The 13,444-nt window shown below is 49.4% G+C and overlaps 1 protein-coding gene across 1 annotated transcript in view; it reads left to right on the top strand.

Annotated features, from left to right (window-relative positions):
- The first annotated feature begins 13,326 nt into the window (after nucleotides 1–13,326).
- OCSTAMP (osteoclast stimulatory transmembrane protein) overlaps nucleotides 13,327–13,444 on the top strand; it is a 58,877-nt gene continuing 58,759 nt past the window's right edge. Inside the window, exon 1 of the mRNA XM_073681054.1 lies at nucleotides 13,327–13,436. Coding sequence (XP_073537155.1) covers nucleotides 13,408–13,436 — 29 coding nt within the window. The 5' untranslated portion in view covers nucleotides 13,327–13,407. The remainder of the gene's footprint in view (nucleotides 13,437–13,444) is intronic.

The raw sequence follows: 13,444 nt of genomic DNA, 5'->3' as shown, positions 1-13,444 counted from the left end.
GTAAAGCTTAGGGAGACACATAGATTAGGACCTCAGGCCTAAAATATAGTAAATGTTTGGGGCTAGCCCACAATCGAAGGGGGTTAGTGAGGTTACAAGGTAACTTCCTGGTAGTTGTCAGATGGGGAAGTACAGTCATGGCCAAAAGTATTGAGAATGAGACAAATAGTAATTTTTCCAAAGTTTACTGCTTCATTTTTTGTAATGGCAATTTGCATATACTCCTGAATGTCAAAGAGTGATCAGCTTAACAGCAATTACTGTACTTGCAAAGTCAATATTTGCCCAGAAAATGAACTTTAACCCCCAAAACACATTTCAACATCATTGCAGTCCTGCCTTAAAAGGAGCAGCTAACATCGTTTTAGTGATTGATCCATTAACACAGGTGTGGGTGTTGATGAGGACAGGGCTGGCGATCAATCAGTCATGATTAAGTAAGAATGACATCACTGGCCACTTTAAAAGGAGGCTGGTTCTTGGTATCATTGTTTCTCTTCAGTTAACCATGGTTATCTCTAAAGAAACACGTGCAGCCATCATTGCACTGCACAAAAATGGCCTAACAGGGAAGAGTATCGCAGCTACAAAGATTGCACCTCAGTCAACAATCTATCGCATCATCAAGAACTTCAAGGAGAGAGCTCCCATTGTTGTCAAAAAGGCTCCAGGGCGCCCAAGAAAGACCAGCAAGCGCCAGGACCGTATCTTAAAACTGTTTCAGCTGCGGGATCGGACTACCAGCAGTGCCGAGCTTGCTCAGGAATGGCAGCAGGCTGGTGTGAGTGCTTCTGCACGCACTGTGAGGCGGAGACTCTTTGAGCAAGGGCTGGTTTCAAGGAGGGCAGCAAAGAAGCCACTTCTCTCCAGAAAAAACATCAGGGACCGACTGATATTCTGCAAAAGGTACAGGGAGTGGACTGCTGAGGACTGGGGCAAAGTCATTTTCCCTGATGAATCCCCTTTTCGATTGTTTGGGACATCTGGAAAACAGCTTATTCGGAGAAGAAGAGGTGAGCGCTACCACCAGTCTTGTCTCATGCCAACTGTAAAGCATCCTGAAACCATTCATGTGTGGGGTTGCTTCTCAGCCAAGGGAATCGGCTCACTCACAGTCTTGCCGAAAAACACAGCCATGAATAAAGAATGGTACCAGAATGTCCTCCAAGAGCAACTTCTCCCAACCGTCCAAGAGCAGTTTGGCGCCCAACAATGCCTTTTCCAGCATGATGGAGCACCTTGCCATAAAGCAAAGGTGATAACTAAATGGCTCATGGAACAAAACATAGAAATTTTGGGTCCATGGCCTGGAAACTCCCCAGATCTTAATCCCATTGAGAACTTGTGGTCAATCATCAAGAGACGGGTGGACAAACAAAAACCAACAAATTCTGGCAAAATGCAAGCATTGATTATGCAAGAATGGACTGCTATCAGTCAGGATTTGGTCCAAAAGTTGATTGAGAGCATGCCAGGGAGAATTACAGAGGTCTTGAAGAAGAAGGGGCAACACTACAAATATTGACTTGCTGCATTAACTCATTCTAACTGTCAATATAACCTATTGGTACTCATAATATGATTGCAATTATATTTCTGTATGTGATATAAACATCAGACAAACACTAATAAAAACCAGAGGCCAGCAGATCATGTGAAAATATAATTTTGGTGTCATTCTCAAAACTTTTGGCCATGACTGTACAGTGACAAGGTCAAGTTTAGGTGCAGTGGGCTGCTAGGGCAGCATGTACAAATTGTTCCATGCAGTGGGAGGCTGTACTGGAGTCCCTTACAGACATTCTGGCAAAGTCAGGAGCCAAAAGCTTGGTATTGGAGCGGATGGGCGCATTGTGTCCTCTGGTGTACAGAGGAAAATGGATGCGGAACCATGTGAAGGACAGGTGGCTGGTCCCGGGTGCACTGCTGAACTGGACAAGAAATTCCTGGGGCTGACGGAGTCAGTGAGCTTGGGGATAGTCCAGGAGGAACAAATGGTAGGGCTGAAGATGCGTTGTTCTAAGGAAGTAAGGAATACGAAGTGTTGTGCCCTAAACCACATGTTACAACCTGATGAACTTAAACTTACCAGTAAACGTTTGCTTGTTGCAATGAACTTGGTGTCCCCTGAGTTGTGTGTGGCAGCTTCTGAAGACGGAGGCCTGGAGACAGTAGAGGCCTGCGACCTACAGTGGCGGCAAAAAAAATCTTTACATTTGTGCGGTAAAAAAAAACTTTACGTGTAAAATCCGCATCATGATTTCACTTCTTAAAAGTGCACACAATGAAGGAGATAATCAAAAACTATATAATAGCAAAACTGGCTTAGTAAAATGTAAATATCAATACTAATTAATTAAAATACTAATTGTAACGAAATATCCGCAATAAAACACTTGAACGTTAAGATTTTGTGGTTTTGTTGAATTTGTAAAAATTTTTTTTGCCGGCACTGTACAAGTGAGTGTGATGCTCCCCACACAACTTACTGCAATCTGAGACAATGTTTTCCTGTAAAGTGCCAGAGCGTAACCGGACAGCAGCTCGGTCATGACTACCGCTCTTGGCAACTTTACAACTGAATTCAGGTTTCTCCTTCAGTCTCATTGCTCCCTGGTGTATAACCCGGCCCCTCACCACGCTGTCTACCTTTACTAAATTTTGTGAAAGAATGGGTCATTCTAAAATGCTCACTCATACCAGCACGGTCCTGTAAAAGGATGTCACCGGCGTAACAAGTCAGTTTATGAAATTTATTCCATCCTTACATTCTTCTACTATCAGCTGTGAGTGATATTTCTGAAAAGTTGAAGAATTAGGGAACTGCAGCAGCTCAACCTTGAAGTGGAGACCATGTACAGTAGTGTTCAGAATAATAGCAGTGTGTTCAAAAACAGCACAAAATTTTTATAGTAGATTTTATTTACATTCATTGGGAACATTGCACGCTGTTTTCTAATTCAAAACATGAAGAGAAAGGTATATAATTTTAACTACTTTACAGAAAATAACAAAAATTAAACATTGGGCTGTTCTAAAAAAATAGCAGTGTTTGCATTTGTATTTATAAACTCACAATATGTACTCTTTTTTTTGACGATTTAGCTAACCTAATATTTAGTTGTATACCCACAGTTTTTTAGAACTGCTTCACATCTATGTAGCATAGAGTCAACCAACTTCTGGCAGCTGTCAACTGTTATTCCAGCCCAGGATGATTTGACTACATCCCGCCATCTTTTTGCATTTGTTAGCTTTGCCTCAGAAATTGCATTTTTGATGTCACCACACAAGTGTTCTATCGGATTAAGGTCTGGGGATTGTGCTGGCCACTCCATAACCTCAATTTTGTTGGACATGAACCAAGATTTTGCTCGTTTACTGGTGTGTTTAGGGTTGTTGTCTTGTTGAAATACCCATTTCAAGGGAATATCCTCTTCAGCGTAAGGCAACATGACCTCTTCAAGTATTTTAATATATGCAAACTGGTCCATGATCCCTGGTATTCGGTAAATAGGTCCAGCGACATAATAAGAGAAACATGCCTATTGTAATATCCTTGGCGGCATGCTGGCATGGCTTACCACCTCCCACCATGCAAGACCGCCATCTTACCTATCAATCCAGGCTGCACACTTTGCCCCAGTACCTGCTGTGTCTCTTGTCTGATTGCTTAGGGCAGCGGCGCGGTTACTGCCTGATTCTTATAGTTACTGTGTGTGCACTAATAATGCCTCCCCAGCCTATTGCTGTGAGTCACTGGATACTTAAACCCCCTCCACCCAGTAGGGGGTGCATCAGCAACACTTTCATTCAGTGTGTTCTGTGCAACTGAGTTGCCAGGTCCTGTCCTGTATCTTGTCTGTTTCCGCCCCTGGGGACTGTATACCCAGGCCTGTTACCTGTATCTGTGACTTCTAGTCTGTCTCCGCCACCCTGGGGGCTGAGTTCCCAGGCTCGCTCCTGTATCTTATTCCTGGTTCAGTTCCTGTCTGAACTGTGTCCTAGCCCGTTACCTGTTTCTCTCTATGTCCGAACCTTCCCTTTTCCTGCAGTGTCTGAACCTGCACCTAACTCCAACTCGTTGTCTCTGAACTTCTGTTTGTGAGTTTTGTGTACACTCGCTACTTCATTGTAAGTACCTTGTGTGTATCTGGTTCTGCTTGTTCACTGCACCTGCGGTTTTGCTCTGCCCTGCTTGTTCACCGCACCTGCGGCTTCCTTCTGCTCAGCTTGTTCACCGCACCTGCGAGTTTTGCTCTGCTCTGCTTGTCTACCGCACCTGCGGGTTTTGCTCTGCTCTGCTTGTCTACCGCATCTGCGGGTTTTGCTCTGCTCTGCTTGTCTACCGCATCCGCGGGTTTTGCTCTGCTTGTCTACCGCATCCGTGGATTTTGCTCTGCTCTGCTTGTCTACCGCACCTGCGGGTTTTCTTCTGCTCTGCTTGTCTACCGCACCTGCGGGTTTTGCTCCGCTCTGCTTGTCTACCACACCTGCGGGTTTTGCTCCGCTCTGCTTGTCTACCGCACCTGTGGGTTTTGCTCCGCTCTGCTTGTCTACCGCACCTGCGGGTTTTGTTCTGCTCTGCTTGTCTACCGCACCTGCGGGTTTTGCTCTGCTTGTCTACCTCATCTGCGGTTTTGTTCTGCCCTGCTTGTTCACCGCACCTGCGGTTTCGCTCTGCTCAGCTTGTTCATCGCACTTGAGGGTTTTGCTCTGCTCTGCTTGTCTACCGCACCTGCGGGTTTTGCTCTGCTCTGCTTGTCTACCGCATCTGCGGGTTTTGCTCTGCTTGTCTACCGCATCCGCGGGTTTTGCTGTGCTTTGCTTGTCTACCGCATCTGCGGGTTTTGCTCTGTTCTGCTTGTCTACCGCACCAGCAGGTTTTGCTCTGCTCTGCTTGTCTACCGCACCTGAGGGTTTTGCTCTGCTCTGCTTGTCTACAGCACCTGCGGGTTTTGCTCTGTTCTGCTTGTCTACCGCACCTGCAGGTTTTGCTCTGCTCTGCTTGTCTACCGCATCTGAGGGTTTTGCTCTGCTCTACTTGTCTACCGCACCTGCGGGTTTTGCTCTGCTCTGCTTGTCTACCGCACCTGCGGGTTTTGCTCCGCTCTGCTTGTCTACCGCACCTGCGGGTTTTGCTCCGCTCTGCTTGTCTACCGAACCTGCGGGTTTGGCTCTGCTCTGCTTGTCTACCACATCTGCGGGTTTTGCTCCGCTCTGCTTGTTTACCGCATCTGCGGGTTTTGCTCCGCTCTGCTTGTCTACCGCACCTGCGGGTTTTGCTCCGCTCTGCTTGTCTACCGCACCTGTGAGTTTTGCTCTGCTCAGCTTGTCTACCGCACCTGCGGGTTTTGCTCTGCTCTGCTTGTCTACCGCACCTACGGGTTTTGCTCTGCTCTGCTTGTCTACCGCACCTGCGGGTTTTGCCCTGCTCTGCTTGTCTACCGCATCTGCGGGTTTTGCTCTGCTCTGCTTGTCTACCGCACCTGCGGTTTTGCTCTTCCCTGCTTGTTCACCGCACCTGCGGGTTTCGCTCTGCTCAGCTTGTTCACCGCACCTGCGGGTTTTGCTCTGCTCTGCTTGTCTACCGCACCTGCGGGTTTTGCTCTGCTCTGCTTGTCTACCGCATCTGCGGGTTTTGCTCTGCTCTGCTTGTCTACCGCATGCGCGGGTTTTGCTCTGCTCTGCTTGTCTACCGCATCCGTGGATTTTGCTGTGCTCTGCTTGTCTACCGCACCTGCGGGTTTTACTCTGCTCTGCTTGTCTACCGCACCTGCGGGTTTTGCTCTGCTCTGCTTGTCTACCGAACCTGCGGGTTTTGCTCCGCTCTGCTTGTCTACCGCACCTGCGGGATTTGCTCCGCTCTGCTTGTCTACCGCACCTGCGGGTTTTGCCCTGCTCTGCTTGTCTACCGCACCTGCGGGTTTTGCTCTGCTCTGCTTGTCTACCGCATCTGCGGGTTTTGCTCTGCTCTGCTTTTCTACCTCATCTGCGGGTTTTGCTCTGCTTTTCTACCGCATCTGCGGATTTTGCTCTGCTCTGCTTGTTTACCGCATCTGCAGGTTTTGCTCTGCTCTGCTTGTTTACCGCACCTGCGGTTTTGCTCTGCCCTGCTTGTTCACCGCACCTGCGGTTTCGCTCTGCTCAGCTTGTTCAGCGCACCTGCGGGTTTTGCTCTGCTCTGCTTGTCTACCGCACCTGCGGGTTTTGCTCTGCTCTGCTTGTCTACCGCATCTGCGGGTTTTGCTCTGCTTGTCTACCGCATCCGCGGGTTTTGCTCTGCTCTGCTTGTCTACCACATCTGCGGGTTTTGCTCCGCTCTGCTTGTCTACCGCATCTGCGGGTTTTGCTCCGCTCTGCTTGTCTACCGCACCTGCGGGTTTTGCTCCGCTCTGCTTGTCTACCGCACCTGTGGGTTTTGCTCTGCTCTGCTTGTCTACCGCACCTGCGGGTTTTGCTCTGCTCTGCTTGTCTACCGCACCTGCGGGTTTTGCTCTGCTCTGCTTGTCTACCGCACCTGCGGGTTTTGCTCCGCTCTGCTTATCTACCGCACCTGCGGATTTTGCACTGCTCTGCTTGTCTACCGCACCTGCGGGTTTTGCTCTGCTCTGCTTGTCTACCGCATCTTCGGGTTTTGCTCTGCTCTGCTTTTCTACCCCATCTGCGGGTTTTCTCTGCTTTTCTACCGCATCTGCGGGTTTTGCTCTGCTCTGCTTGTTTACCGCATCTGCAGGTATTGCTCTGCTCTGCTTGTTTACCGCACCTGCGGTTTTGCTCTGCCCTGCTTGTTCACCGCACCTGCGGTTTCGCTCTGCTCAGCTTGTTCACCGCACCTGCGGGTTTTGCTCTGCTCTGCTTGTCTACCGCACCTGCGGGTTTTGCTCTGCTCTGCTTGTCTACCGCATCTGCGGGTTTTGCTCTGCTTGACTACCGCATCCGCGGGTTTTGCTCTGCTCTGCTTGTCTACCACATCTGCGGGTTTTGCTCCACTCTGCTTGTCTACCGCATCTGCGGGTTTTGCTCCGCTGTGCTTGTCTACCGCACCTGCGGGTTTTGCTTCGCTCTGCTTGTCTACCGCACCTGTGGGATTTGCTCTGCTCTGCTTGTCTACCGCACCTGGGGGTTTTGCTCTGCTCTGCTTGTCTTCCGCACCTGCGGGTTTTGCTCTGCTCTGCTTGTCTACCGCACCTGCGGGTTTTGCCCTGCTCTTCTTGTCTACCGCATCTGCGGGTTTTGCTCTGCTTTTCTACCGCATTTGCAGGTTTTCCTCTGCTTTTCTACCGCATTTGCAGGTTTTCCTCTGCTCTGCTTGTCTACCGCATCTGCGGGTTTTGCTCTGCTCTGCTTGTCTACCGCACCTGCGGGTTTTGCTCTGCTCTGCTTGTCTACCGCATCTGCGGGTTTTGCTCTGCTCTGCTTGTCTACCGCATGCGCGGGTTTTGCTCTGCTCTGCTTGTCTACCGCATCCGTGGATTTTGCTCTGCTCTGCTTGTCTACCGCACCTGCGGGTTTTACTCTGCTCTGCTTGTCTACCGCACCTGCAGGTTTTGCTCTGCTCTGCTTGTCTACCGCACCTGCTGGTTTTGCTCCGCTCTGCTTGTCTACCGCACCTGCGGGTTTTGCTCCGCTCTGCTTGTCTACCCCACCTACGGGTTTTGCTCCGCTCTGCTTGTCTACCGCACCTGCGGGTTTTGCTCTGCTCTGCTTGTCCACCGCATCTGCGGGTTTTGCTCTGCTCTGCTTTTCTACCCCATCTGCGGGTTTTGCTCTGCTTTTCTACCGCATCTGCGGGTTTTGCTCTGCTCTGCTTGTTTACCGCATCTGCAGGTTTTGCTCTGCTCTGCTTGTTTACCGCACCTGCGGTTTTGCTCTGCCCTGCTTGTTCACCGCACCTGCGGTTTCGCTCTGCTCAGCTTGTTCACCGCACCTGCGGCATTTGCTCTGCTCTGCTTGTCTACCGCACCTGCGGGTTTTGCTCTGCTCTGCTTGTCTACCGCATCTGCGGGTTTTGCTCTGCTCTGCTTGTCTACCGCACCTGCGGGTTTTGCTCCGCTCTGCTTGTCTACCGCACCTACGGGTTTTGCTCCGCTCTGCTTGTCTACCGCACCTGCGGGTTTTGCTCTGCTCTGCTTGTCCACCGCATCTGCGGGTTTTGCTCTGCTCTGCTTTTCTACCCCATCTGCGGGTTTTGCTCTGCTTTTCTACCGCATCTGCGGGTTTTGCTCTGCTCTGCTTGTTTACCGCATCTGCAGGTTTTGCTCTGCTCTGCTTTTTTACCGCACCTGCGGTTTTGCTCTGCCCTGCTTGTTCACCGCACCTGCGGTTTCGCTCTGCTCAGCTTGTTCACCGCACCTGCGGCATTTGCTCTGCTCTGCTTGTCTACCGCACCTGCGGGTTTTGCTCTGCTCTGCTTGTCTACCGCATCTGCGGGTTTTGCTCTGCTCTGCTTGTCTACCGCATCTGCGGGTTTTGCTCTGCTCGTCTACCGCATCCGCGGGTTTTGCTCAGCTCTGCTTGTCTACCGCATCCTCGGATTTTGCTGTGCTTTGCTTGTCTACCGCATCTGCGGGTTTTGCTCTGTTCTGCTTGTCTACCGCACCTGCGGGTTTTGCTCTGCTCTGCTTGTCTACCGCACCTGCGGGTTTTGCTCTGCTCTGCTTGTCTACCGCACCTGCGGATTTTGCTCCGCTCTGCTTGTCTACCGCACCTACGGGTTTTGCTCCTCTCTGCTTGTCTACCGCTCCTGCGTGTTTTGCTCTGCTCTGCTTGTCTACCGCATCTGCGGGTTTTGCTCCGCTCTGCTTGTCTACTGCACCTGCGGGTTTTGCTCCCCTCTGCTTGTCTACCGCACCTGCGGGTTTTGCTCCGCTCTGCTTGTCTACCGCACCTGCGGGTTTTGCTCTGCTCTGCTTGTCTACCGCACCTGCGGGTTTTGCTCTGCTCTGCTTGTCTACCGCATCCGTGGATTTTGCTGTGCTTTGCTTGTCTACCGCATCTGCGGGTTTTGCTCTGTTCTGCTTGTCTACTGCACCTGCGGGTTTTACTCTGCTCTGCTTGTCTACCGCACCTGCGGGTTTTGCTCTGCTCTGCTTGTCTACCGCACCTGCGGGTTTTGCTCCGCTCTGCTTGTCTACCGCACCTGCGGGTTTTGCTCCGCTCTGCTTGTCTACCGCACCTGCGGGTTTTGCTCTGCTCTGCTTGTCTACCGCACCTGCGGGTGTTGCTCTGCTCTGCTTGTCTACCGCATCTGCGGGTTTTGCTCTGCTCTGCTCGTCTACCGCATCTGCGGGTTTTGCTCTGCTCTGCTTGTCTACCGCACCTGCGGGTTTTGCTCTGCTCTGCTTGTCTACCGCACCTGCGGGTTTTGCTCTGCTCTGCTTGTCTACCGCACCTGCGGGTTTTGCTCTGCTCTGCTTGTCTACCGCACCTGCGGGTTTTGCTCTGCTCTGCTTGTCTACCGCAGCTGCGGCTCCGTTCCTGTGTCCCAGTCTGTACAGGTCCCTATCCTGCCTGTGTTCCTACCTGCCAGTACCCGCCTGTCTGCATGCCAGCCGTGCGTGCCAGTGCACACCTGTCTGCATGCCAGCCGTGCCTGCCAGTGCCCACCTGTCTGCATATCAGCCGTGCCTGTCAATACCCACCTGTCTGCATACCAGCCGTGCCTGCCAGTACCCACCTGTCTGTATGCCAGCCTAACCTGCCTGTTCCTGCATTCCCTGGTGTGGGTCAACAGCTGTGACCGGGGTCTGACCTGGAGTAGCACCTGGTCCCTCTGCTCGGTTCCTCCCTGGTTCACGGAGTCGACTGAGCCGCCGTGTGACCTTGGTCGGACCGAGTTGATACTTAGTTACGCCCCTCCAGGCAGTCTTCAGTTCATGGTCCAGTGGGATCAATAATCATGCTCACGCCAGTCAGTCCGGGTGTGTGCGTAACACCTGTATCATGATACTTGCACCACCATGCTTCACTGTCTTCAGTGTGTACTGTGGCTTGAATGCAGAGTTTGAGGGTCGTCTGATGAACTGTCTGCGGCCCTTGGACCCAAAAAGAACAATTTTACTATCATCAGTCCACAAAATGTTTCTCCATTTCTCTTTAGGTCAGTTGATGTGTTTGTGAAGACCCATGGTCTTCCGTGGGCGTAATACTACTCAGACAACACAGGGTGAGGGTAAAACAGCATGGCAATACTTTATTGAACCACCAAATGGACAATAAACACATAAAACAGTCCCAGCAAATACCCAAGATGGTACAACATTACACAGTCTCACTCTTCTGCTGGCATGCCGGGGATAGAACAGCTGCGACTTTGGGACTTCCAGGGCCAACTACCTCATCCAGTGGCCCCCCCCGCTTTTGGTGGGCCCCCCACCGAGAGGAGGTAGCGGGAAGCTTAGGAAGCTGACAGTCCATCGAGGTACAAGGCCAGGAGACCAGAGGGTCCCATCCTGGCCTCTCTGAGTTTCCATGGGGCCAAATGACTGGCTGGTCCCAATCTGGCTTCTCCGAATGTCTCCATGGGTTCCAGGCGACCGATGGGTCCCAACTGGCAACCCCAAACAACATATCCATGGGGTCAGGTGACTTCATCGTCCCAACCTGGTCTCCCCAAATGTATCCATGGGCTCTCTGATGGTCAATGGAGCAGATCTGTATCTTTCCAGTCAGGGCCATATACCCTTAGGCTGGAATCATGTAGAATCCAAATCTGCGTCTGTTTGGATAAAGCCTTGCTACCAAGCTGATGGTCTGAAGAGAGTCTGATCTTTGATTCTCCTTGTAAAGTTTCTTTCAATTCTCTGTTTCAAATCTGCCTGCTACAGAGACATATGTTCTTTAAATAATTCACATTTGTTCTTCCAAGTACACATCCATAGGGCAAGGGTTAGGGAGGGTATTACTCTACAGGTCTCATTGTTTGAGCATTTAATCAATTTACATAGTTGGTATAGCAGGGGGCTCTGGTAAATCAACATCAAAACGCAGCACTACCAATTATTTTGCGGAAGCGCTGCGTTTTCGCCGCCATTGACTTGCATTGCAACGCATGGATTACGCACACTGCGTCTGCAGATGCACATTCCATGCATTTCAATGTGCGGATGGTACCCGAGTCTGGAGGAGAGGAGATGATATATATATTTATCTTCTGATGGCCCGCGGTGCCCTTGTCTTCGCTTGCCGGCAGATCGCGGTGGACTGAAGGACATCTGATGTCATTTAGTCATGTGACGGCAGGTCCTTCAGTGTACCGCGAGCTGCCGGCAAGCCAGGACGGATGGAATAAAGACTCCGGGGGCCATCAGAAGGTAAGTATAGATTTATTTTTTTATTTTTTACCATTCTTTAAGGTCACACTATATAAATCCATGCCGGTTGCATGGATTTATATAGTGTGACCAAGTTGTCAAGCACTTTCCAAGTGATGATAAAATCGCTTGGAAAGCGCTTGTCAACCCGTGTGCGGAAATGCATGTGAAGAACGCTTCAAATCCGCTTGTCCCTGGCAGGAAAAACGCATGTACAATCCGCATGTACAATCTGCATGCGTTTTTTCTGCCAGGGAGATGCAGAAATGCTCAGGAAAAAATCCGGAGCATTTCAGCATCGTGGGCACATAGCCAAAGGGTTAACAGAACAAGGTCGCTCATCACTAATTTAGATGACTGGCTGATTAAGATAAGATGCTGTTTCGTCACAGTGTTCTTTTGCAAATTGTATCCACTTCAGTACATGTCTTTTTTTTTACAGTGGGGCTTTGCGGGGACTTCTTGCTAAGAGATTAGCTTCACACAGGCATCCTCTAACTGTCACAGTACTCACAGGTAACTTGAGACTGTCTTTGATCATCCTGGAGCTGATCATTGGCTGAACCTTTGCCATTCTGGCTATTCTTCGATCTATTTGAATGGTAGTCTTCCGTTTTCTTCCACCTCTCTGGTTTTGCTTTCCATTTTAAAGCATTGGAGATCATTTTAGCTGAACAGCCTATCATTGTCTGCACTTCTTTATATGTTTTACCTTCTCCAATCAACTTTTTAATCAAAGTACGCTGTTCTTCTGAACAATGTCTTGAACGACCCATATTTCTCAGGCTTTCAAGGAGAAATGCATGTGCGACATGTGCTGGCTTCACCCTTAAATAAAGGCCACCTGATTTGTTTCTTTACAGAATGATTGACCTCGCTAATTCAACTCCACACTGCTATTATTTTGAACACAGCCCCTTTCAATTAATTATTGAAATACACAGACTCAAAAACATGCAGATCATGAATGCTGAGTCTGTTGGTTTTCTTAAAATCTATTGCACCAACTGGTAAATTGTTTGACATGTGGTAATGTATTTTATATCAAAAACACTGATTAATCTGGTTAGTCATATTGGAATGCTATTATTTTGAACACTACTGTAAAGTTACAGAGTGGGGTCACCGAGTGTTGAGGAGCAGAGGGCAGAAAAGTCACCAACGCCATGCTGACTCTAACTGCAGAGTCCAAACCTCCTCTGGTATTAACATCAGCAAAAAAATGTCGTGGCGTTTTCATGGCAGAGCAGAAACATACAAGCCTTACAGACCAAGCACAATGCATAGCATAGGATAGAGTGGTGTAAAGGAGCCGCCACTGGACTCGGGAAATGCAGAAATGTGTTCTGTGGAGTGACAGATCATACTCCTCCCTCTGGCATCTGATGGTTGAGTCTGGGTTTGATGAATGCCAGGAGAACTTTACCAAGACATTTTGGACAATTGTATGTTCCATCTTTGGGGTAACAGTTTGGGGAAGGCCCTTTCTGTTAACCATGATTGTACTCCAGTGCACAAAGCAAGGTCGATAAAGGTATTGTTGGGAAAATTTAGTGTTGAAGAGCATGACCGGCCACACAGAACCCTGACCTCAACTCCATCCAACACCTTTGGAATGAAAAACGGAGATTGGGAACCAGGTCCTCTCCTACAACATCAGAGTCTGACCTCACAAATGCTTTTCTGGATGAATGGTCAAAAATTCCTACAGACACCTCCAAAATTTTGTAAAAAACCTTCCCAGAAGTGTAGAAGCTGTTACAGATGCGAAGGGAGGAGCAACTCCATAATAATGTATATAGATGTAGAATAGGACGTCATAAAAGCTCCTATAGGTGCAATATGTAGGTGCCCCAATACTTTTGTTCATATAGTGTGTGTACTGTATATTGTGCCAAATACAATTGAACACATCCAGCTGTCTGAAGTGTCAGTATCAAGTGACTTCCAGAAAATGAATTTCCTTAAAATCCACGTCAGATCTGAGCAGGGTGTGGGCATCAGCAGTGCCATAACTTCTCAGTGTCAGCTGCTTGTGGTGTATGCAGTGTGCAATATCATCAGACACTGACAAGTCCTCACCACCGAGAGAATGGATCTCCAAAACACTTCTAATATGAGGTAATTAT

The sequence above is a fragment of the Phyllobates terribilis genome, unplaced genomic scaffold, assembly GCF_046119375.1.
Source record: "Phyllobates terribilis strain yellow unplaced genomic scaffold, ASM4611937v1 Scaffold_5__5_contigs__length_657084704, whole genome shotgun sequence".
Lineage (NCBI taxonomy): Eukaryota > Metazoa > Chordata > Amphibia > Anura > Dendrobatidae > Phyllobates > Phyllobates terribilis.
This window is presented reverse-complemented; position numbering and strand designations above follow the sequence as displayed.